Source organism: Globicephala melas, chromosome 19, assembly GCF_963455315.2.
Source record: "Globicephala melas chromosome 19, mGloMel1.2, whole genome shotgun sequence".
NCBI lineage: Eukaryota > Metazoa > Chordata > Mammalia > Artiodactyla > Delphinidae > Globicephala > Globicephala melas.
This window is the reverse complement of record NC_083332.1, coordinates 9,935,089-9,959,206: the sequence shown is the minus strand read 5'-3', so window position 1 is coordinate 9,959,206 and position 24,118 is coordinate 9,935,089. Positions and strand designations below refer to the sequence as shown.

General features: G+C 57.6%; 1 protein-coding gene across 4 annotated transcripts; it reads left to right on the top strand.

Moving 5' to 3' along the window:
* The first annotated feature begins 218 nt into the window (after positions 1 to 218).
* On the top strand, positions 219 to 23,648 carry CLASRP (CLK4 associating serine/arginine rich protein). 4 transcript variants are annotated; one of them, XM_030873951.2, is made up of 21 exons: positions 219 to 478; positions 1,270 to 1,397; positions 8,391 to 8,488; positions 9,060 to 9,161; positions 9,390 to 9,469; positions 11,601 to 11,685; positions 12,860 to 13,008; positions 13,811 to 13,907; positions 14,896 to 14,974; positions 15,059 to 15,132; positions 16,397 to 16,438; positions 17,332 to 17,547; positions 17,663 to 17,950; positions 19,366 to 19,629; positions 19,948 to 19,987; positions 20,286 to 20,346; positions 20,585 to 20,643; positions 20,737 to 20,783; positions 22,495 to 22,577; positions 23,187 to 23,211; positions 23,495 to 23,648. In XM_030873951.2, the coding sequence occupies exons 2-21, from the start codon at positions 1,299 to 1,301 to the stop codon at positions 23,535 to 23,537; spliced, it is 2,031 nt and encodes a 676-aa protein (XP_030729811.1). In that variant the 5' UTR covers positions 219 to 478; positions 1,270 to 1,298; the 3' UTR covers positions 23,538 to 23,648. The 4 variants fall into 4 exon arrangements, 3 of the variants coding, with proteins under 3 accessions (XP_030729811.1, XP_060144460.1, XP_060144461.1); XM_060288477.1 differs by lacking the exon at positions 219 to 478 and adding an exon at positions 6,511 to 6,626 and having other exon boundaries at positions 1,273 to 1,397; XM_060288478.2 differs by lacking the exon at positions 219 to 478 and adding an exon at positions 6,511 to 6,626 and having other exon boundaries at positions 1,273 to 1,397; positions 9,371 to 9,469.
* The last annotated feature ends 470 nt before the right edge of the window (positions 23,649 to 24,118 follow it).

The window sequence follows — 24,118 nt, the reverse complement described above, 5'->3', positions numbered from 1 at the left end:
TGAGCCTTGGGGGTCTCTTCTCTTCTCCGCTTGAGAAACACCCGCGGCCCTTACGTACAAAGTCTCCAGGATCTCCTGACACACCGCTTATCTCCTTCAAGCCCCGCCCCTCCCTCCTCGCCCGAATATAGGCCCCGCCCCTCGCGTGAGCGGAAGCACGGTCCGCGAGGCTCCGCCCCTCCCCCTTCACTCAGCCTCCCACTTCCGCTTCCGGTGCGGGCCGCGCGCGAGCGCAGCAGTGGGAGGCAGCGGCGAGCTGCCGAGTGCAGGCTGCTGGCCGTGACCTCCTGGCTTCGGGCGGACGTCAGCCCAGCTTCGTCCTTGCCTCGACCCCTCCCCGGTCTGTTGTGAGCCTTCGCTCGGCCCCGGCCTCGAGGGCCGACCGCTCCGCACCCCCTCGGCCTGCCGGGCCTGAGGCCGCGCCCTGCCCCCGCCGTCGGGCCGAACTCGCCGCGTCGGACCCCGCCGCTTGCCACAGGTCCCTTCCTCTTGTCAAAAAAACTTAACCCGAACCCTCAGGCCCAGACCCGGTGTTCGGCCCTGTCCAAACCTTCGGGCTCTGCCTCTGTCCTCCAGCCTCGCCCCGAAGCTCAACCCACCCCGTCCTGTCTGCCCGTTCCGCTTCCCTCAGTCTCTACCCTACCCTCCCGCCCCCAATTTAGATTCCGTCTTTAGACTTAAGCCGCGCTCTGGTCTCTCCTTAACAGCACTCTCCCATGCTCCCCCTCCTCCCCCAAGGGTCGACGTCTTCCGTCCACGCCCTTCACCTGCCCTCGACCCCTACCGCCAAGCCACTACTCTGTTCCCATAAAATCTTTCTCCTCTTCGTCCACTTGCCTTCATCTCCGGACCCCTGCTACCCATAGGCACACCCACAGATGCCCCCTGGTGGGAGCCCTTTCAGCTCTTTCCCCTCCCTTGAGCTCCAGCCCCAGCTGCTCCAGGTCTGTTTCCAGACCTTGCTTCCAACACTCGCTCCTTCCATTCCCGAACCTTTCATCCTTGATTCTGGCTCCTCGAACACAGGATACCCCTTTCCCAGGGATGCTCACTCCAGAATCACCCGAGGGGGCGGTTTCAGAATGCCCAGGGTACTGGATCAGAGTTGCCTGGGATACACCTGAGCATCTGGAGCAGGGTTCCATAGCCTCACTTCCCCTCCCTGAAGCTGCTCTTCAGGATCAACTCTGTCACCAACTTGTTAGATGACATAGAGTCTGTCTATATGGTTTTTAAAGCCCGTCTGACACCCGTCTCCTTATCCCTCAGGTTGAGGCCCCAGGCTTGGCCTCACCACGATGTGGCACGAGGCTCGGAAGCATGAGCGGAAGCTTCGAGGTATGATGGTCGACTACAAAAAGAGGGCAGAGCGGCGGCGGGAGTACTATGAAAAGATTGTGAGTAACCTTTAATCTGGGCTGGGAGCTCTGCTGGAGGGTGGGGCCCGGTCCTCCTGGTACGATTTGGGCTTGGAAATGCGCTAATGTTAGAGCCCAGTTTCCTCCAGAGAATGTCCATTTTTTGAGCATAATCATTGGTAAAAACTTGAGGCATTCTGTTTATTGTAGTATACTGCGCTGTTTGGTGTGGACTCAGTACAGAGCTGGGGTCAGTAGGAAGGAGGAAAGTCTTTGTAACACTCAGAGCAGTCCAGACATAAGATTGGCCACCTCCGAATGGTGTCTATCCTGCTTATTGCTGTATTCACAGTGCCCAGAAGAGCTCAGCATTCTTGAGGTTGAATTTGGCACCCCGAAGGAGTGCCGTCATCATTCACTAAGTCAAGTCTGACCATTTCCCTCCCCTGTTTGATGCTTCAGTTGCTTTTGGAGAGAAGAGTGCACTGCATCTTGTGATCTAAAAGGCCCTTGTGGTCTGGCCTCTCAGCTTCATCCTTAGGTAGCTCCATTGGCCTTTTTTCCGTCTCTGCCACCACACGGATTGAACCTGTAATGCATCCTCTCACCTATTTAACTGTTACTTGCTCTTGAGACCCCAGCTTGAAATGGCATTTGCGTACTAGGTTCAGTTCTCCTGTTAGATGGTATTTGTTATAGACGTTTTCATTTACCATCGCATCACTGCCTCAGCCTCCTCCCTTGTCTCCTGGCCTCCAGTCCTGCCGCCTCTAATCCACCCTCCAGGGTGGAGGGGCCAGAGAGGTCTTTCTAAAGCACAAAGCTGACCCTGTCCCTCCCTTGCTCAGAACTTCTCTGTGACTCCCTAGTGCCGGGCTCCTCAACCCAGCGTTTAAGACCCTACATGTTCTGCCTTTTACCACCCCCTCCAGACTCTTGTCACTCTGCTTTCTGCCTTGTTCCTTTGCTCACGCCATCTGGCGTCCTCAATATCTAGGCTACTTTTTCTAACAAAAAAAAAAGATGTATAAAGAGTTACCATTTTACTTCCCCAAATTATATAGCCCTCTCCAGCCACAGGGCCTTTGCATGAGCTTTTCCTATTACTCGATTAACTGCTGCTCATCTGTCAGATCTCAATCCTCAGGGAAGTCTTTCCTCATCCTCCATACTCAGCCGTCATAGCTCCCTGTCGTTCCCCTTTGCGGAATTTAGCACACATATCCAGCTCTGTAGCATTGGAGACTAGGTGTATTTGGGTCATGTTTGCATTCCAAGCTTGAGCCCAACGTGGTTTAAAAGAACAGATGAATAAAGCATAGCAGTTACCATTTTAATTGGTCCTTCGCAGGCACCAGGCTCTGAAAAGAGCTTTAGATGCGTGATTTCTTTGAATCCCCACAGTCACCCATGAGACAGAGGCTGCTGTTACCCTAGGAGAGGAATCTTTGAGAGCGCCTCAGTTGCCTTCTGTCACCCGAGAGGGAACCACTGGGCTGTAGAGAGAGCCCCTCTCCAGTGGTGTCAGAATAACTATAACATGACCACAAGGGCAGGGGTTGGGTCTATGTTGCTTATTGGTGAGGCCCCAGCAGTGGACCAAGAACACAGTCAGTGCTCAGGAGTGAATAGCTGCCATTTGTTAAGGGTTCGTGGTGTGCCAGGCCCTGTGCCTGCTACTTTGGCACATTCTTTCTAGTCCTTTCAGCAGGCCTGAGAGATTGGTATTGATCCCTGTGTTAAAGGTGATGCTGATAACAATGGCTAATTCTGTTGAGCATTTATGTGTTATCCACTGTGCTGAGCACTTGATGCGTCTCCACTTCATCAACTTGTCACCCCCAGCCTGGGAGGTGGTTTGCTTTTTATTGATTCCATTTCACAGATGAGCAAACTGAGGCTCAGAGAGTCATGGCCTAGATCATATAGCAAGAGGGCAGAGCTGGCATTCTAACCCAGACTCTCTGACCCTGGACCTCTCTTAGCTCTTCACCTGGGCTTTCTACTGCAGAAATAGAAGTTCAGAAAGGTGCAGCAGCTTGTTCAAGGTGACACGGCCGGGAGGCAAAATACCAAACCATACCAGGTCCTTAAGAGTTTGGAGTCACAGGGCTCTGGGTTCCAATTCCAGCTATTCCACTTACATACCATGTGGCCCGGGCAAGTGACTGTATCCCTGAGCCTGGTTTCCTCTTCTGCATGTGAAATGATGTATCCTATAAAATCACGTTTGGCTGTGAATAACGGAGACCTAAAGCATCAATGGCTTAGACAAGATAGAAGTTTATTTCCTTTTCACATAAAAGCGCAGAGGTGGCCATTTCTGCTCAGGGACCGTTTTGTTCAGCCGTGCATGGCTTCTCTTCCCAGTGTTGTCTTAAGGTCTAAGAGGGCTGCTCAAGCTCTAGCCATCATGTGTTCATTACATCCAGCGGGGAAGAAGAAGGGAGGGAAAAGAGGCCAGGGGGCTCATGCCAGTTAAGAAAGTCTCTAGATGTTTGCACATGGTATGTCCACTCATATCCCCCTGGCCGGCAAGTAACCCCATGGTCACAAACAGCTGTCAGGAAGGTTAAGAGGCGTAGACTGTATCCTGGGTGGCCTAGTGCCAGTTAGGAGTCTTATTACTATCGAGGAAGGGGCAATGGATGTTGGTTGCCAACTCATGGTCTGCCACAAATGGTGGGGACAAGGACACCTCTCTCCCGGGCTGTTGGAGTGTAGTGAGATTGGGCACAGAGACCACTGAGGGCAGGCCTGCCCAGGGTAACTTGCTCAGTAAATGCCGGCTCTTGTTGGTTCTGAGGTTGTTGTTATTACCAAGTAGAGCTGGACTAGCATCCAGGTTGATGGATGGTGTGGAGGAAAAAAGGCTGGAATTGGGCCACTTAGAAGGCCTGGGACTCCGTGCTCTTGTTCTTGTAGCTGGGGAGCTCCCTGAGCTTTGTTTTCCCCCTTGGGACAGTGGTGATGACAGGGTGACAGGGAAGAGCTTCAAGAATACAACAGTGTCTGTGGGGTGCTTTGTGGTGCAGGCCTGTACAAGCAACCATTGTCCCCGTACGAGAACGTGATGAGCATTCAGATCACGGCCACCAAGCTGTGGATGATAGCTGCTTTGAGGAGGGGATGGGGCTGTCACACGGGTCTCTCATCTTGCTCTTGGGCCTAGGGAGGCGGCTGAGGCGAGCACTGAGGAAGCTGAGGTCAGCTGTGATGGGCCGGGCAGGTGTGTCTAGGCAGCCGGTTTCTCTGCTCATCTGTCCATGGTGCCTGCTCTCTCTCCCTAGCTGACCCTAGTTCTGTCATTTCTCCTGTCCTTGTCAGCTTTCTTCTGATCAGCGGTTTGGATAAAGAAACAATTCCCTGTTGATGTGAAAGTGGGAAATAAAACATCTCAGCTCCGGCATCTCCTTCTCCAGGAGGGCCCAGGCTAAATGACGCATCACCTGGCTCCCCTATCCCAGCACTGCCCACTCTAGGTCGTCACTGTGGGGGATGGGTCTGTCCCCCACACTGGACTGTGAGCCCTGAGGGCCAGGCTGGCTGTCTCAGTCAGTGCCATGGCCCTAGCACAACGCCTGCACCTGGCGTCGGTGCCTGCTTAACAGTTGACTCCATGAACTCCTGTGACCCCCTCTGATCCTGGAGATGTAATGATCCGTTGGTTAAGAATAGATTTTGGGTCTTGAAGAAATATTTGTACCTGTTCGTTGGAGTATGATTCACCATAGCCAAGATGTAGAAACAACCTAAATGTCCATCAGCTGATGAATGGGTAAAGAAAAGTGGTCCATACATACAGTGGAATATTATTCAGCCTCAGAAAGAAAGGAAATCTTGTCACATGCTACTGCGTGGAGGCACCTTGAGGACATTATGTCTAGTGAAATGAGCCAGTCACAAAAAGACAAACACTGCAAAATTCCATGTGTATGAGGTCTTAGAAGCAGTAGAAACAGAACAGAACCTTAGAAACAGAAAATGGTTGTTGCCAGGAGCTGCGGGAGGGGAAAAGGGGAGTAGTTGTTCATTGGGTATAGAGTTTCGGTTTTGTAAGCTGGAAAAGTTGTAGAGATCCGGTGCAGAGCAAGGTGCATATAATTAACGCTATTGTACCTTTCACTTAAAAAAAAAAAGAGTGGATTTTGGAGTCAGGACCATTTAGGCTCAGATCCTAGTTTTGTTTATAGCTGGTGTGATCAGGAGCAAGTGAGCCTCCCCACTCTGAGCTCCAGTTTCCTCATGGGACATGGGGGTAAGAGTAGCACCTTTCTCCCAAGACTGAGACGTTTGAGATGTACATAAAGCACTTAGTTCAGCACCTGGCTTTTATTTTTATTATTATTATTTTAATATTTATTTATTTGGCTGCACCGGCTCTTTAGTTGTGGCACACGGGATCTTAGTTGTGGCATGCATGCAGGATCTAGTTCCCCGACCAGGGATCAAACCTGGGCCCCCTGCATTGGGAGCATGGAATCCCAACCACTGGACCACCAGGAAAGTCCCCAACTCCTGGCTTTGAGTACGGTTCCTTGACTTTTCCAGACGCTCCCAACAGAGCCAGTCCATGGACCCAGGTTTTTACTCCCCGCCCAATGCTATTTTCCTTGTTGTGGTGCTGGCACTGCCAGTGGCTTCACGCTACAGGCCGAAGTCCATCCTGCACACAGTGTCCCACGTGAGTCTTGGCTGTGGGAGCTGGGCATTTGGCCTGGCGCAGCCTCAGAACACGAGGGGCTCTTGGCCTTAGACCTAGCTGGGGCGGTCACGGGCCGAGGGCGCTGTGTGGCCCAAGGTGAGGGACTGAGGGAGGCAGGGGAGGTGCGGGATGAGGAGTTGGATTCCAGCAGCGCCACCCCGCTGGACTCCCTGGGCTCGGGTGTACCCCACCCTCAGCGTCTTCACATGTGAGAGGAGAGGGAGAGCGGCCTGGCGCCTAGTGAGCGCAGGACAGGTGGTAGCCCCGTAGCAGCTGTGGTCACTGGGGAGCGTCCTTCTCAGCTCCTGCTCGCCTGGCGGTTGGGGCGGGAGGTGGAGGCAGAGCGGGAAGTGCAGGCGCTCCGGAGCTTGATGCTGACGGTTTTCTCCTGCAGGGGCTCGGCCTCCTCGTCTGTCGGTGAGGGTTTGTTCTCTTTCCTTCCGTCAGTGTTCCTGAGCGCCTGCCGTGGGCCGGTCCCTGCTCTAGGCGCTGGGGATACAACAGTGAGCAAGACAGGTCCTGCGTCGTGGAAGCTGCGGTCTAGTGTGGGAGACAGGTGACCTGTGAGTGGCGGTGCTCCGAAGCAGACGGTGCGGTTAAGGAGCTAGAGTCAGGCGGGTTGCGGGGGAGCTGTTAGGCAGAGCTGACGAGGAAGGCGGCTAGAAGGAGATGGGGAGTGTGTGCTGTGGTCTGGAGGCCAGCCGCCTGGAGCAGAGGCGGGGCAGAGAAGTCGGAGAGGGCCAAGCTGGAGCGGAGCGGCGAGGCTCTGAGCAGGCGGACGTGGCCTAATAGGTTTCAGCAGAACCCCTCAGGCTGCCTCGCGGAAAATGGGCTGCAGAGGGCAAGGGTGGGAGCAGGGAGCAGGGAGGAGGCCAGGAGGCCGCAGAGTGGTTGGGGAAGGTGGCAGTGCTGCGGGGGAGGGGGGAGGCGGGATGGGAAGTGGTTGGGCTCTGGGGCGGTGGTGCTGGGAGCTTGGCCAGGGTTTAGTGGGGAGCACCAGCAGCCCGGCTCGTGGCTCCTGTGGGTTCCTCTGACGTGGCAGGGGCTGTAGCTCGCCAGGGCCCGGCTCTCGGGAAGCTCAGTGGTGGGAGCTGCTGCGGCTAGATTTTATCCTTTCCTGACGCAGTTCTGGTGACTTGGAATCGTGACTCCCCACAGGAGGCCTCAGGCCTGAGGCGATAAGTGAGTGTAAGGTGTAACATCAGGTGGTGGGAGCGACTCAGGGGCCATTCTCCATCTAGGTACCTTTGTTCTTTAAAACAGCTTTATTGAGATATAATTCACATACTGTACAATTCAGTGGTTTTCAGTATATTCACAGGGTTGTGCAAGCATTTCCACAATGTAATTTTAGAAAATTTTCATAAGCCCCAAAAGAAGCCCCATACCCATTAGCAGTCGGTTCCCCGCGCCCCGCAGCTCTGGGCAGCCACCAGTCTACGTTCTGTCTCTGGGTTCGCCTGTTGTGCACATTTCACATAAATGGAATCATACAATGTGTGGCCTTTTGTGACTGACTTGTTTCGCTTAGTGTAATGTTTTCAGGGCTCATCCGTGTGGTAGTGTAGATCAGTACTCCATTCCTTTTTACTTCCAAACAATATCGCATTGTCTGGATATGCCATGTTTTGTTTATCTGTCTTGCGTTGATGGACATTTGGATTGTTTCCAGGGTTTGGCTATTGTGCATAGTGCTGCTGTGAACTTTTGTGTACAAGTATTTGAGTCTCTGTTTTTAGTTTTTTCAGGTATGTACCTAGGAGTGGAATTGCCGGGTGTCATACGGCAGTTCTTTGTCTAACCTTTTGAAGAACCTTGTTTCTGCATACTCTTGTCAATATTACTTGCTATCATCTGTCCTTTCAACTTTAGCCATCTTAGTGTGAGGTGGTGTCTTGTAGTTCTGATTGCTGTGTCTCTGGTGAATAGTGACATTGATTGTCCTTTCATGAGCTTATGCAGTCCTGGTGTCTTAGAGGCTGGTCCTGGCCAAAGTGCTCACACCTGCCTCTGAATGAGTGGCCTTGGGGTGGGGGTGGGGTGAAGAGTTGGGGGAAGTATTTTAGGGAGGTGGGTCTTGGTACTGGCTGTGTAGAAGCTGGGGCCAGAGCTCAGAGCCTCTTGCTACCACCTCGAGAGGAAACCCTTCCCCTGTCTCCAGGGGTTAGGTGGCCCCCGTTAGTGCTGCCAGCCTTGTGTAGGTTCTTTTACCTCTGAAGTAGGGCCTCTTGGCGTCAGAGGTGAGCCTGCTGCTAACTTGGTTGTGTGGGAGTGGCAGGGTTTGGGACTCCGTTGGGTGGTGACCTCCATCTTGTCCTTCCCTGCAGAAGAAGGACCCAGCCCAGTTCCTGCAGGTGCATGGTCGAGCTTGCAAGGTGCACCTGGATTCTGCAGTTGCCCTGGCCGCCGAGAGCCCCGTTAACATGTAAGACTGGGTCTGGGGGTAGGGTAGTGTCTGTGACTGAGGGTTGGAGGGCCAAAGGGACCTGGGGTAGGACACAGACCTTCGGAGTCTGAGAGAGGGAAGCTTTGGCCTGCATGGGAAGGTGAAGGTCACTAGCTAAGGCTGTACGGCAGCGGTTGGGATAAAGGCCCCGTGGTGTAGTGGTTGGAGGAGGACTTAGAGGAGAATGAGTGGGGCCGGGGCCAGAGGCCCAGATGCAGCAGAGAGTAGGTTGCCAGAGGGGGTGTTTTGGGGTGACTGGGCTTATAAAGGTGGCTCCTAGGACGTGGTTCGAGTTCTCCACTCTTGCTTGGTTCTGAAAAACAGGGCCCCAGTTTCCCCAGGGCCCTATTCTTGTCAGGAGCCTGAATGTAGGTTTGGTGGGGGGGTTGGTGGCATAAGGGACTGCGTGGTGGGGGGTGAGGGTGGGGCTGGCATGGGGATCAGAGGGCTTGGGGGCCAGACTCCCAAGCGTGAGGTGGCAGGGAGCAGGTACTTTGTGTCCTGGGCAATGGGGACCCTAGGCTCCTTGCTCCCCTGCTCCCCACTTCAGGATGCCCTGGCAGGGGGACACCAACAACATGATTGACCGCTTCGATGTCCGTGCCCACCTGGACCACATCCCTGACTACACCCCACCTCTGCTCACCACCATGTAAGCTGCCTCCCCCAGGGGTTGCCAGGCAGGGAGTCCTACCCAGCAGCACCTCTTCTTTCCTGAGCCCTGGCCTGCCTGTCACCATCCTGGGAAGGAAGGAGGTGTGCACGTGGGGAGGCCCCCCCGCCCGTCAGACTGAGCCAGGCCCCTCATCCCCCTTCCTGCTGGCTTGGGATGGGGGTCTACCCTCTCCCTGTGGTCTCAAGACCTTGGCCTCCCCCAAAGCTCCCCAGAACAGGAGTCGGACGAGCGGAAATGTAACTACGAGCGCTACCGAGGCCTGGTACAGAACGACTTTGCTGGCAGTAAGTGACCTGGGGCGGCAGGGGAGTGGGGTTTTTTGGCGGGAGGGGCGGAAGGTGTCCCTGGAGACTGGAAGACCTCGACAAGGTTGGCAAGAAAAGTTATCCCAGGCCTTTCTACTAAGGGGCCTTGGGTTTTGGTCCCAGCTCTGTCATGGACCCGCTCTGTTCACATCCCTTTCTCTCTTGGGGCCCTCTGTCTCTGGAATTGGTACAGGAGATGTCTGGTGAACTAGATGGTCCTACCACATCCCATGCCCTCTAACTCTGTGGCGTTTTTTCCTAAAAAATTGGTGAAAATAGCAAGAATACATTATTTTCCTCTGTGTATTTCCCCCGCCTGCATGGGTCAGAATGTTAGCTCTGGAAAGGAAATTTCTCCTTGTTTTAAATGAATATTTAGACAGTTTGGCAGTTTGCCAAGCGTTCATATATGTCCAGTGTTCTTTTCCCAAGCCATCACCGTTAACACTTCACAAATGAGAAAACAGGTTTAGAGACTTTTCCCCTCTCTGGGCTTGTGGCGGTTCAGACCCTGACAAACTTAGAGTTTTTTGTCTCTGTTACCTCAGTACATCTGCATAACCTCCCAGCAAGGTAGGGATGATGCCCCCATTTTACAGATGAGGATATCGAGGCTCAGTGGTTGGGTGGGGGGACACCATGTCCAAGGAGTTGGGGTTCTCACCCTGCCCTTAACCACTGCTGCCTCCTGCTGGACAGCTCTGAACTTCAGCTCGCCTCCTGAGAAGGACTTTGAGATACCCCCACACACACTCCCAGGATCTCCCTGTGAAATTAAGGGCCACACACTTGTCCCTTAGCCTGGCCAGTGTCGGTCTCCTCCTGGGGAAGGGTGATAAAGGTGGATTCTGTCCCTTGGGGTGGTTGTGAGGGCTCGGTGAGGAGTGCATAAGGCCCCGCACCGCGCCTGGCAGTCAGCCCTCCCAGTGGGTTCACTGTCCCCGTATTTGTTTCTAAAATAGGTGTTTTAGCATCTCTAAAATCAGAGATTATCAAATTTCGGCAATCACTGAGGCCTTAGAATCAGGGGGAATGCGTCATCATTGATGCCGTTGTTGTTTTTGCCTTCCCCCCCAGGCTACATAGATTCTTGGTGATGGAGCCAGGGTTTCCCTCAGTTCTGACTCTATTCATTCGTTCATTCCCGCAGTTCCTGAGCACCTGTGGTGCGTCAGGCACTCTTCTGGGAGCAGGGGTCTAGTGGGGGAGCCGTGTAATCACGAAAGCAGGTGGTAGTCACAGCTAAGGCGCCGTCACGACAGATGTGTGCTGTCTTAGGCTGGCTCAGGGAAGGGTGGGCAAGATTTCCCCAGTGAGGAGAGGCCGCTGGACTCCGGGCCAGGAGGACAGCCCTGTGGGGGAAGGGGGCGGGTGGCCTTGGGGGACAGGGAGGGCTGGCTGGCTGGAGCTCACGTGAGGCAGGTCAGCGGGGCTTTGTGGACCTACCAGCAGAACCGCGGAGGCTGCGGGGAGGGCTGTACCGTGGCCCGCCTGGGCCCGCCCGGCCCACGCACCTCGCTTTACAGATAGAAGAACTGAGGCCCACCGAGGCAAGGCCAGGGTCCCACTGGGATTCGGGCATGTCTCACTGCAGGAAGACCCGGGGAGGCCCCAGTACATTGCTGAGCTCCTTGAGTTGCGTGTTGTGGATGAACGAGAGCCCAGATTAACCGCGCTTAATTTAAACTGGCCCACAGAGGCACAGAGTGGAGTGGCCCGTGGGGTCCAGGTGACTGACGTCCAGTGCTCAGGATAGCTTTGTCGTTCTGAAGGGTCCAGCTGAAGACCTTCCTAACAGTGGTAACAGTAGCAGCGCCAAAATACAACGCGCTCGTTCTGCCAGTGATCCCATTTTACAGAAAAGGAAACTGAGGCACAGAGTGGCTCATTTCCTTGATCAGGGTTGCATGGCGAGTCAGTGGTGTCACCAGGGCCCTCCTGCAGGTGCTGTGTCCTCAACACACACGGTGTGATTATCTGGGAATCCGTGACTCTGACCCTGGCTGTGCTTGGGTCACACCTGTCCTCCTGCCCCCCCGTTCTTGTGTCCCCCCTGAATTCCCAGTGTCCCCAGCATCCCCTGACGCACGTGCCTCTTGCCTTGCCCCAGTCTCAGAGGAGCAGTGCCTGTACCAGATCTACATTGACGAGTTGTACGGAGGCCTCCAGAGACCCAGTGAGGATGAGAAGAAGAAGTGAGCCGGGGTCTGGGGCACCGTGGGCTTGAGGGAGGCAGGCAGACTGTGAGCCCCACAGGGCACAGCCTCGTCCATCCTGTCCACCTTGGGCTCCCCAGAGCCGGGGCTGGTGGTTGGCACAGGGTAGGCGCTCGATTGATCAATGTTTAGAGGAGGAAGCAGCAGCTGGACAGGAAGGGTCTGCTGACAAACCTCTACACTGCGTTTGCAACCCATGGGATGGTAGGAGGTGAGTTAGGGCAGGGAGTTAGAGCAGGCCCCGGGCTGGACAGGCCTGGGTTTGAAACCTGCCGGTGAGGACTTCCCTCCGAGCCTTGGCGGGCTCCCCTGTGAGGGGGCTGGCGGCAGTGCCCCCTGCCTGGACTTTCCAGGGCTGCAGGAGACGGAGCTTGTGAAGTGTTTGTCCTCTGCTGCCGTGAAGTAAGCTTGTGGTCAGCAGCGGCTGATGTCGCTCTGGAGAGGGACCTCTCCAGGCTGTGTCCCTTGAGGAATGGCCCCCCTTCGCCAGGACAGCCGCTGCTCCACTTGTTCCCCAGCGGTCCTGGAGCCCTGCCTCCTTACCACCTGCGGCTGCGCAGCTCCCCCACTGCGATCCTAGTGCTTGCTGCTTCCCTCCCTCTGAAGAGTTCTCACGGTGTGGCGGGAGCTTCCTGATGACTCTCATCCTTATCCCTGACACCCCCCCACCCCCACCCCCCCGTTCAGGACGAGGCTGGCGCTGGGACAGCGTCAGGGAGCGTTGACTGAATTCAGCAGCAGGCGTGCACTAGGCCCCTACGCCGCTCTGGACCAAGCTGGGCCGTGCTGTTACCCAGGATAACGCGGGCCTGCCCTTGCAGGACTCACAATCTGGGGCCGGGGGAGACAGATCCAGTAGCAGTGGGGCTGGGGATCTGACGATGGGGCTGGACCCCGCCTGAGGGAGGACTTTCTGGAGGATGGTGCATTGGAGCTGGAGGAGGAGGGAAGAGCCGGTGGGAGGTGGCCACAGAGGGTTCTAGGCTGAGGGCGAGCGTGAGTGAGGGTCTGCAGGCAAGGGTGCCGAGCTGCCCTGGAACTTGGGAGGGCGGCGTGCGGTGTGCGGGCCCTCGAGGCTTGGCCTGGGCTGCATCCTGCCCATAGTCTGCGCCCCCGCCCCGCACCTCCCTGGCTCATGGCTCCCCTGTCCCAGGCTGGCGGAGAAGAAGGCTTCCATTGGCTACACCTATGAGGACAGCACGGTGGCTGAGGTGGAGAAGGTGGCAGAGAAGCCGGAGGAGGAGGAGTCACCGGCCGAGGAGGAGAGCAACTCGGACGAAGATGAGGTCATCCCCGACATCGGTGGGGTCCCCTCTCTGCCCTCCCCCCCCACAGTCCCTGGGCGTTGTTTTCGTGTCTCGTCCCGCCCCCTCTGTGGGGTGCCCCCGTGCTTAGGAGCCCCGCCTGTCCCGCCCCTGCTCCAGGGCGCTGCTGTCCTCCCTTCTCACTCGTGTCCTCCTGGTCCAGCCTCCCTTTCTGTGTCTCTCTCCTTCCTCGTTTCTAGGATTCTGCCTCTATGATATTGTCCCCACCTAGGTTCTGAGTCTGTCCTCCTTGCTTGTGTCAGCCTCTCTGTCTCTCCCTCCCCTTCTCTTTCTCTCTCTTCTGGAAAACAAGTGTTCCTCCAGTTATAGAGCCTCATCCCCCATGCTGCCACCCACCTCCACCTAAATGCCTGTCTTCCCTCCACCTCTCACCCTTTCTCACTCAGCCCACCCACTGTTTATTCAGACTTACTCAGACATATGTGAAGTGTCCGTCCCCCTTCCACTGAGTCATCCAGCATCTGGCTTCTGAATGCCTGTGCCCCGAACCCCCTGCCTCCCGCCCACCTAGATCTTCAGCCGCCCTCTGTCCGTCCCCCGTTCACTCCCCCGTTTACTTCCTCCACATCACACACCCCTCCCGGCCCCCACCCACCGTTTGTTGTGCTTGCCTCTGGCCAAGCCCTGCGCCAGCCTGGGGATGCCAAGATGAGCTGACTCGTTCCCTCCCTGCAGAGGCCTGCGGTCTGGTGGGCACCCCCGCCCCCAACTCCCGGGGCACTGCCCCTTCTCCCCTTCTCGCTCGGCTTTGGTCCCTGACAGCCTTTCTTTTGGTGTAGACGTGGAGGTGGACGTGGACGAACTGAACCAGGAGCAGGTGGCAGATCTCAACAAACAAGCCACGACCTATGGCATGGCCGATGGCGACTTCGTCAGGTGAGGCCGGCGGGCTGACGCCTCTCCACGTCCTGTGGACCTGGCATATGTTGTTACCCCTCTTCCCGAGCAGTTGTGTGCCTGGCCCTGCGCCAGGGCATCACACACAGAGGCTCCTGAGCTCGTGGGGTGGGTACTTGTGACTGGCTTCAGCCTTGTCGAAGCGGAGGCTGCCCCCAGCTGTGTGACCTGAGGCCACCGGACTCCTGGAAACTCCCGGGTTCCTGGGCCTGGTGGACAGCGCCCTCCAGTGGAGAGGCTTCGCTCCCCGGATCATTCACTCGCAGTTGCTGGTTGAGCCTCTGCCCTGTGCCATACCTGTGTGGGTCACATAGACCGGTCCCATCTGACAGGGTATTGAGCTGGAGTCTGAACACAGCGTCCTCTGCCCAGAACCCTCCATGACTCCCACCTCCCTCAGGCGCAGTCAGCCTCCTCACCACGGCCGCAGAGTCTCACCTGTCTGGTCTTCTGCCCACATACTGCACCCCTGCCGGCCTCCATGGCCTCTTTACCCCTTCGGTGCCTGAGGCCCCACCTGACCTCGGGGCCGCTCAGTGTGCCGTTGGCTCTGTCGGCACCTGCTCAGCTCACTGTCCCAGGTTTCTCATCAGCTGTCACTTTTCTCTGGGTGGCTTCCCCAACCTCCCTGTTGAAGGCTGCAGCAGCCTCTACCAGTTCCCTGGACTTCCTTCCCTCTTCTGAGATTTACTTTCCCATCGAGGCTTTCACCGTCTAACATACCATGTTATGTGACCTTGGCCATTGTGTCTCTTCTCCCCAGAATGGTAGCCCAAGGGGGTGGGGATTTTTGTTTGTTTTCAGTAATCCCTAATACCTGAAATAGCACCTGGCATGCAGTGGGTGCTCAATAATAGCGCAAAATGAATGCGAGACCCCCAGGATGGCTTGGGGTTTCTCACTTCCTGCAGTGACACTGCCTGTGGCCTGGCCCCTCCTCCATCGTGCCCCTCGTGCCCCTCTGTAGGATGCTCCGGAAAGACAAGGAGGAGGCAGAGGCCATCAAACATGCCAAGGCCCTTGAGGAGGAGAAGGCCATGTACTCGGTGAGGGCTGGGCCGGGGTGGTAGGGCAGGTGTGTGCCTCATGGACGGCACACCCTCACCAGCCTCGTACCCACCCTGCTCCAGGGCCGTCGCTCCCGGCGCCAGCGGAGGGAGTTCCGGGAGAAGCGGCTAAGGGGCCGCAAGATCAGCCCACCCAGGTAGGACGGGTTCTGCCCCATGCCCCCACCCTGCCAGCACCAGTCTTTCAGGGCTCTGGGGGAGGAGCCGGGGCTCAGGAAGACCTTGGGGGCAAGCTCGCCACTTGCAGGCAATTCCCTCCTAGTAGGGCAGTGAGTAGGGAAAGTTTGGAGTAGGCGTGGCTGTGAGGGGCGTGTGGACACCTGCCCTGCCAGCCATTCCCCTCACCCTGCTGGACTCGGGACGCTTGCCGTGCTCCCTGAGAGCCAGTGGCGAGGTGGCATGGGGTGGCTGGAAGGGTTGAGAGCAGAGTCAAGGGGCACGGGCCTGGCCCTGGACTCTGACCTGGTTCTGCTGCTTGGCCGCTTCCTCACGGTCAGAGTTTGGGCAGGTGACTTTCTCTCTTGAGCTGCAGTTTCCTTTTTGGAAAAGGGGCACCATCACCTCCCAGGAGAGGGGCTATGCCAGTGCCCACAGCGAGGTCTCGGGCAGGTTTGGATGCGGCAGTCTGATGTGGAAAGCCCAGCCTGGGGCTCCAGGCAAACCCATGCTCTTTGACACATCTCGTGTGTTTAATGGGAGTCATTGAGGGTTGCTGTGAAGCTTAAGGGACCTGTTGTGGGTTCAGGGTTTGATGTGCGGTCTGGAAAATATTCCTTAAAGAATTGTAGAGATGCAGGTCAGTGTAGTGCATAAAAGCTTGGACTCAGGGCCACATGGCCTGGGTTGGAATCCTGGCTCTTTTCGTTTATGAGCTGTGTGGCCCTGGGCAAGTGACTTCACCTCTCTGGGCCTGTTTCCTCAGCTGTGAAGTGTGAAGAATCACAGTACCCACGTCAGAGAGTTGTTAGGAAGAGCGATTGAGTTCACTGAGTAAAGCACTTGGTGCCTGGCGCATAGTGTGCCTCTAAGACGTGTTAGCTCTTCTAGTTTCAACATCATCATCAGTAGGAAGCCAGGACCCAGTAGAGCCAGGGACTTGGAGTGGGAGGAGTGTCGCTTCTAGTCTAGGGTCCGGAGGCCAGCCAGGTCGGAGGCTGCTGAAGTCCTTGTTGCTCAGGGTCAGGGTGGGTCTGGCACATTGTGGGTCAGGGCTGAGGTTCAGGCTTCGGACAGATGTGAGGTGAGTAGGAGGAGGGATCAGGGCCCGTAACCTGGCCAGCAGCCCCCTCATCACTGTGCCCAGCGTGTGGCCTTGGGCGCCCAGGTTGGGGGTTGGCCTTACTTCTGTGCACACTAATCCCAAACCCCCCCACCTGTCCCATCCCGTTCTTCTCTTCATAGCTACGCCCGCCGAGACAGCCCCACCTATGACCCCTATAAGCGGTGAGTTCGCAAGGCCCAGCAGTCCTCCTCATGGAGGGCAGGGGTGGTGAGGAGGGCCAGGGGGCCCACCCTGTAGGCTGCCCTGAGATCACAGACTGGAGAATGTGTTCTGGGAGTCTGAATCATTCTTTGTTTCCTAGAGTGTTAGCCTGCTTTCCTGATTTCTTTTTCCTTTAAACGTGAACCTTAAAAATTTGTTCTCATTTAGCTGTAACGTAGTCTTGTGTGGAAAATGACCAGACGTGGCAGGAAGGCAGGACTTAGAAGTCAAGTCCCTTTAATCTGAACTCCCGGAAATAAGCAGGCACAGAAGGGCCTGGTTGCATACGCGTGTGTCTCCTGGTGGTGGGAGTGGTTGGGACAGAGGCTTTGACAGACCTCGGTCTGACCCCAGTTCCCTTTGCAGAATGGTGTGGGAGGGCCCCCTCGGGGCTCCTGGGAGGATAGGTGAGATGAGGCAGGTGCACCTTTTGATGAAAAGTCTGGCACAGTAAGTGCTCAATCCGTGGGCGCCATTAGGGATAAGGTATACTTTTTTTTCACAAAAATGGAATTAAATCACAGTTAATGCTTTAGAACTTGCTTTCCACCTGACCTGACATCTATGTTGAGGAAATCTTTTCCTGTTACATTACAGATGTGCTCATCCCTTTTTAATAGTACAGTTTGCTGTTCCTCCTTTTCCTGGTTGTTCTGAGAAGGTTTCCGTGGTCAGGAATCCGATCCTTGCACAGCTGGTGTCTTTCTGCCCATTGGCTCTGCTCGTTGCGCCGGTGGCTGCCGTTGCTCGGGGCTCTGCTGTTCTGATTTCTGTTGCTCTGTGGTGGCTTCTGTTAGCCAGTGGGCAGGCTCCAGGAGCCTGGCGTTCGAGCCCCCTGCTTCCTGCTCTGTAGGTCGCCCTCGGAATCCAGCTCCGAATCCCGCTCCCGCTCCCGCTCCCCGACCCCAGGCCGAGAGGAGAAGATCACGTTCATCACCAGTTTTGGGGGCAGCGATGAGGAGGCAGCCGCAGCCGCAGCTGCAGCAGCTGCGTCAGGGGCCGCCACAGGGAAGCCTCCCGCGCCCCCCCAGCCAGGCGGCCCCGCACCGGGACGTAATGCCAGCGCCCGGTCGGTAACGCTCACGCTGCCTGCCCTACACCCCGGCCGCCGTGGGGGGGACTCGGGACGGCGGTGGGCCACGGCCCGGGCCGGCGCTGACCCGCCCTCCGTGCCCCACCTGCAGCCGCCGCTCCTCCACCACCTCCTCCTCCTCTTCCGCCTCGAGGACCTCCAGTTCCCGCTCCCGTTCCAGCTCCAGCTCCCGCTCCCGCCGCGGCGGGGGCTCCTACCGCTCTGGCCGCCACGCACGCTCCCGTTCCCGGTCCTGGTCACGCTCCCGCTCCCGCTCTCGGCGCTACTCGAGATCCCGCAGCCGTGGCCGGCGGCACTCAGGTGGGGGCTCTCGAGATGGACACCGCTACTCCCGTTCGCCTGCCCGGCGTGGCGGTTACGGGCCCCGGCGCAGAAGCAGGTGCGTGGGGCTGGGTTGTGGGGACTGGGCTGGGCGTGGGCCCCGTTTCAGCGAGACCAGGCTCTGGGAGGGGAGACCTGGGATTGGTGCAGGGGGGAATGTGCTCACTCCAGGTGTGGTGCCGGGGCTGGAGCACAGCCTCCCTTCTCAGGGATGCAGTGGGGAGGGAGACTGAGCTGTGCTTGTCACGGGAAGTCCCCAGGTGTTTGCAGCTGGCGACCCTTAGGACTGGGGCACTCCGTGGGCAGGGGCCGGAGAGTCAAGGCAGCTCTTTGAGAGAAGGCGGGGCGTGAGACAAGCGCTGCACATGGGACAGGAGGAAAGTGACCTAGGGACGGGAGCATCCCTCCGGTCCTATTCCCGGAGGGGACCTGGTGGATGAGAGCATGGACTGCGGAGCCCCTGGCTGGGTATGGATTCTGGCCCTGCTAGTGAACTCTCGGGGCCTGTTTCTGCATCTGTAAAAAGAGATACAGTCACGGTGTCCCCTTTATTGGGTCGTGAAGTTGTGACAAGTGAATTCTATGTCAGTGTTTAGTACAGGGCCTGGCACTCGGTGAGTGCTTTTATTGTCATCAGCATCATTACCCGTGTTATTGTTGTGTGGATCTCAACATCAGCTACCTACAAGGTCTAGCAGGTAAAATAGAGGGGCCGCGTGGGCCCCGGTGAACCGGGAGCATACGTCCCATCTGCTGGGCTCGTTGGCCACTCAGTGGCAGGCATGGTGTTGCTCAGTCTTCTGCTTTTTCAAGAGAAGTTGGGTTGGATTTTTAAAGGACAGCTCTTGTTTTCTCAATATTGCCAACAAATTTGAATTTTGTAAAAACCCAGGACAGTCCCACCAGAATCAGTGTGTGGCGTTGGTTTGGCTTCTGGGTCGTTCCCTGGAGCCTGACACAGGGCAGTGTCAGGAGAAAGACTGGGGTCGGAGGGGGACCCTGGTCACATCTCTGAGGCCAGCCTGAGGGTCCTGAGCAGAGAGAGGGTGGGGCTTGCACGTCCCCAGACTGGATACTGTGGGTCTGTGCTGCAGTCTTGCACGGGGGCGGGGGGGTCATCCCCACTAGTGGCGAGACCCTGGACCTGGCAAGGTGAGGAGGCCGTGAGCATACAAGGGGGGGCCGCCAGCCAAGTTCTGCCCCCCCAGAAGTCACCTCTCAGAGAAGTGGGTGAATGGGTGTCTAGTGAGAAGGGAAGAGCCGTCTTAGGGCCGGTGTATCTAGAGGGCGGTCTCTGTTTAGAGACTGAGGGAGGCCAGGGAGGATTTCTGAGGAAAGTAGCGGGAGAGGAGTGGAGACACAAGGACCCCAGGGCCTCGGAGGAGGCTCGTAGATTCAGTGCCTGGGTGGGGCATTGCGCACCTGGGGTCCCTGGAGCCTCACGGCCTCTCTCCTGCCTCACCGCACCCCCAGGAGCCGCTCCCGCTCAGGGGACCGGTACAGGCGGGGCGGCCGGGGGCCCCGGCACCACAGCAGTAGCCGCAGCCGCAGCAGCTGGTCCCTCAGCCCGTCCCGAAGTCGCAGCCTGACTCGCAGCCGCAGCCCCAGCCAGAGCCGCAGCCCCAGCCAGAGCCGCAGCCGCAGCCGCAGCCGCAGCCGCAGTCACTCGCCATCGCCCCCAAGGGAGAAGCTGGGCAGGCCGGCAGCGTCCCCCGCTGTGGGCGAGAAGCTGAAAAAGTGAGTGGGGCAGGGCTGGGGGAAGGGGATTGTGAGCTCGGGTGAGCAGGTGACTCCACTGTGCTCTTTTTGAAGGAACTTGGTCCTGTCCTGGGAGGTCTGAGGGGGCCACAGCTCTGCCCTTAGGGGCTCTGAGGAGTCACGCCCTTGCCTTGGGTCGGGGGTCAGAGGGGGACATGGCCCTGTCCTGCAGGGTCCGGGAGGGACCTGGTTTCTCCCTGGGGGGTGTTAGGGGCCCATGACCTTGGCTGTCTGCTCTGAGGGCAGTGCTGAGGGCGCGTGAGGTCGAAGGTGGCAGCTGGTTTTCTTTCCTCCCAGGACCGAACCTGCCGCTGGTAAAGAGACAGGAGCTGCCAAAGTCAGTAAGAATTTGGAACTCGCCCGTGTAATTCCCGCCAGCAGCAGTGCCCGAGAGCTGGGCCCGGTGGGCCTGCAGGGGGGCCCGGGTGGGCCGGGAGATCCAGCCCCGGGGATTGAGATCTGTGCCTCCCTTCCCTCCTCAACTGTCCACTGGGGCTCCCAGACCCTCGTGGCCAGTCTCCACAGCCTGCCCGTCCTCCACACATGCCCCCGCAAGTCCCAGGCTCTTGGATGAGGTGGGTTGTGGAAGCTCCGGGACACCCACCCGGTCTCCTGCCTCTTCTCCCCCTCCCCAGCCCAAGCTGACGCCACAGGAGAAGCTGAAGCTGAGGATGCAGAAGGCACTGAACAGGCAGTGTATGTCCCGCCACCTGCCCCTCCAGGGCTCCCCTGCCCCTCCTCCTCCTGGCCTGGCCATGGGGAGGCCCTGCCCTTTGCCAGATAGGAGGCCCTTTGGGGAGGAGTGGGTGTGCACCTGCCCCGCGGCCACGTTTAGGGCCTTGGCAGTCTGGTTGGCCTCTCTGAGCTCAGCTTCCACATCTTGGGGGCGGGGCTTGAGGGCACCCCTCATCACTGTGTCTCTCCCTCCCCACAGTCAAGGCGGATAAGAAGGCGGCTCAGGAGAAGATGATCCAGCAGGAGCATGAGCGCCAGGTACGGGTTGGGGTGAGGGCATAGGGCTCACACAGGGTGCCGGCCCGGCCCCGCCCTCGCTGCCATCCTGCCATCCTGCCATCTCTGCCGTAGGAGCGGGAAGACGAGCTTCGAGCCATGGCCCGCAAGATCCGTATGAAGTAAGACCCCTTCCCTCCTACCTGCCTCTGGGTTGCCCTGTGTTCCCCACCACCTGCTCCGATCCAGAGCCCTGGCCGATCCCTCTGGGTGGATGAAAATAATCAAAGCCCTCGCCTGGCCTTCATGTTGTCCCCCAGTCTCCTTCCCATCCCCAGCTTACTTCGGCCACTGTGACCTCCTCCCGGCTCCGCCAGCCTCCAGCTTGGGTTACCTTTCCTGCTGTTCCCAAGATACCCACCCACTTCCCTCCCTTGCTGAACTCAGGGGTCCTTCCTGACCATCCTTTGTGGAGTAGCACCCCAAAACACGACATCCTCCAGCCCCACTCTGCTTTTCTTCATAGCACTAATCTGCACCTGGCATCCCAGTGTGCACTGTCTGTGTCCTTCACTCATTCTTGTTCGTGTCGCCATTAAGAAGTCGGGTGTGGCTGCTGGGTTCCTGCTGTGTGCTTTGCCCCTAGAACACTGGTGTTCGATAAACGTTTGCCGAACAGAACGGCTGAATGCAAGCCAGCCCCGCGCTGGGAGCCAGGGCCTCTCCCCTCTCCCATTCTGCTCCAGTTCTCACCTTGACTCTTCCCCTGCAGAGCTGAGTGGCTCAGAGCCTGGGTCAGGCAGGCTCAGGGTTCATTCCCAGCTCCGCCTCTCTGACTGTGTGGCCCTGGGGTGGGCACTGGCCCAGAGTCTGAACAGACCTTGGTGCCAACTGCACAGGGTAACTCAGGGGTTAGTGTCCGTAAAGCCTCAGCCCACCCAGTACCCATGGGCAGAACTGGAGGCCGTAGCGCTTGGTGTTAGCAAAGAGGAGAGTTGGTCAGTCGCAGGGTCGGGTCACCTGTTGTTTCTGGTTCTACCCTGCGCTTGCTGTGGGTCCTTGGACAAGCACTTTAAGCTCTCTACGCCAGGACTCACTGTATGAGACAGATGTGATAAGGCAGCCACCTCCATGGGGTTCTCCCGTTAAGGCACCTGGTGTGTGGTTCCTGGCACGCGGGGAGGCTTGATGGTTGGAGCTGCTGCTGTTAGTTGTTCATTACAGGCACATCATGTGCTGGGCTTCCAGGGCTGCCATGTGCTCCCATCGGGGGTGGAGGAGCAGAGTGCCTAGGGACTCAGCGTTGTAGTCAGTCGGACCTGGGTTCTGATCCTGCCTCTGCTACCCACCAGCTGTGCGCCTTCCGCCTGTCTGAGCCTTCGGCCTATAGATAAGCCTAAGTTTGCTTATCTACCGAATGCGGATGGAATAGTTGTCCCAGCTCTTAGGCTGGTGGAGAGGATTCCGTGAGATCAGAGCCAGGCACGAAGGCACCCAGTAAATGTAGCCCTTGGGGTTGCAAATCCTGGTCCTTCTGACAAAGACCAGTTAAGCACTTAGCATGTAAGTCCCTTTGTTCTGAGGCTGTGCCCTGAGTGTGACAGGAAATTATCGAACTCTCCAGCCCTTCAGCAAGCCTTTCATCGCCAGGCAGACTGGGATTCAGATGCTGGCTCTGCCAGCCAGTAAGTATCCCCTCTCCGAGTTCAGTGCCCTCATTTCCAAGTGAGGAGAGGAGCAGGACATGCCCCCTTGGCTTATTCTTCCACCTGGACTAGGTTGTCGGCAGCACCTGCCCTGACAGGGACCCAGCCAGCCATCGAGTTCAGTTCAGTGTTATCGCCAGCCGAATGCCCACCCCTTCCCCTGGTTTGCCTCCCCTTCCCCGTGCAGGGAACGGGAACGCCGAGAGAAGGAGAGAGAAGAATGGGAACGCCAGTACAGCCGGCAGAGCCGCTCGCCCTCCCCCCGTTACAGTGAGTGTCCGCGTGGTCGCTTGGTCTGGAGAGCCGGGCTGGAGGCTCTGTGGCATTAAAAAAAAAAGAAGAGATGTCAAACTGGGTTACAAAAAAAACATGGTAGGGCTTCCCTGGTGGCGCAGTGGTTGAGAGTCCGCCTGCCGATGTAGGGGACACGGGTTCGTGCCCCGGTCCGGGAAGATCCCACATGCCGCGGAGCGGCTGGGCCCGTGAGCCGTGGCCGCTGAGCCTGCGCGTCTGGAGCCTGTGCTCCGCAACGGGAGAGACTACAACAGTGAGAGGCCCGCATACCGCAAAAAAAACCCCAAAAAACAAAAACAAAAAAACCATGGTACATTTTTTTCCACATCAGCCTTCTATAAATTAAAACTTTTAAGTCACACACACAACACACGGTGATTGCTTTAGTCACAAGGGACTTACAGGAATTGGAAGAAAAGCTCATTCTTAGCGCGTGGGTGTGGGCCAAGGGGCACAGGTAGCGTCCAGCAGCGGACACGCCGGAAGCGCCGGCGCTGCCTTAGCTGGAGACACTGGAAGCCCAGCCCTGGAGCCCACTCCTGGTCCTGGGCACTTACTTTGTTTTCACCCATCCTTTCTTTCCAGGTCGAGAATACAGCTCTTCCCGAAGGTAATAAGCAGGCTGGCCCAGCTCCCTGGGAAATCACAGTTGCCCTTTGGAACGAGGTCCCAGCCCTGATTGCTCCATCCCGACGCAGCCCCCTCCAATCCCCTCCAGTCATAGGGCCTGGCCTCACCCCTCGGGAACATCCCTCTCTGCAGCTGAATTCCCCATCACTGAAGCCCCAGTGGTCCCAAGCATGTCAGTGTATGTGTGCACGTGCCTACACAGCAGGGCTCCCTGCTTGCTGCCCAGCCCTCACGGGGCCTCTCTCTCCCCTCTCTCTCTCCAGGCGCTCAAGGTCCAGATCCCGGAGCCCCCATTACCGACATTAGGCAGAAGCGTGGTGGGGCAGAGGGATGAGGGGGTGGGGCGAGGGCTCAAGCTGTGATGCTGCTGGTTTTATCTCTAATGGAATAAAATCACACATTATTTAATTCTCTTCACCTGGCCTCCGTGTCGTCCGTGTGGTTGGTGCAGGGCTCCCAAACCCCAGTGCCCGCCAGCCAAGGCCAGCTGAGGAAGGAGCTTGGTGGGTTCAGCTGTGGCCCAGGTGGAGGTCCCACCCACGTCTGGGCATTGGACCGGAGGCTCCTTGGTAATCAGAACTCCTGCCACTCTCAGTGAGGGCAGGGGTGCGACGCGGTGGGAACGATGGGCCAGGAATCTGCCCAGGGGCCTGTGGTGACAGGTCCAGGCCTCTCCCAGCTCTTGCCTCGGCCCCTGCCCTGGCCTCACCCACACCCACGTTGGGAACCGGGAGCACAGCTTTCAGTGCCAGTCCTGCTGTGCCCCAGGCACTGGGTGCTGGCCTTTCCCCTCACCCCCTCGTTCCAAACCGGTCTGTCCAGCTGTCCACCCCAAGGAGTGAAGCCTCCCGCCCCACCTCAGACACCCCAAGAAAGCCAGAGTCCAA

Coding starts and splice junctions, on each gene's coding strand:
- CLASRP (XM_030873951.2), top strand. CDS start 1,299: ATGTGGCACGAGGCTCGGAAGCATGAGCGGAAGCTTCGAGGTATGATG. Junction 13,908..14,895: donor GCCGATGGCGACTTCGTCAG/GTGAGGCCGGCG, acceptor GCCCCTCTGTAG/GATGCTCCGGAAAGACAAGG. Junction 20,644..20,736: donor AGCAGGAGCATGAGCGCCAG/GTACGGGTTGGG, acceptor TCTCTGCCGTAG/GAGCGGGAAGACGAGCTTCG.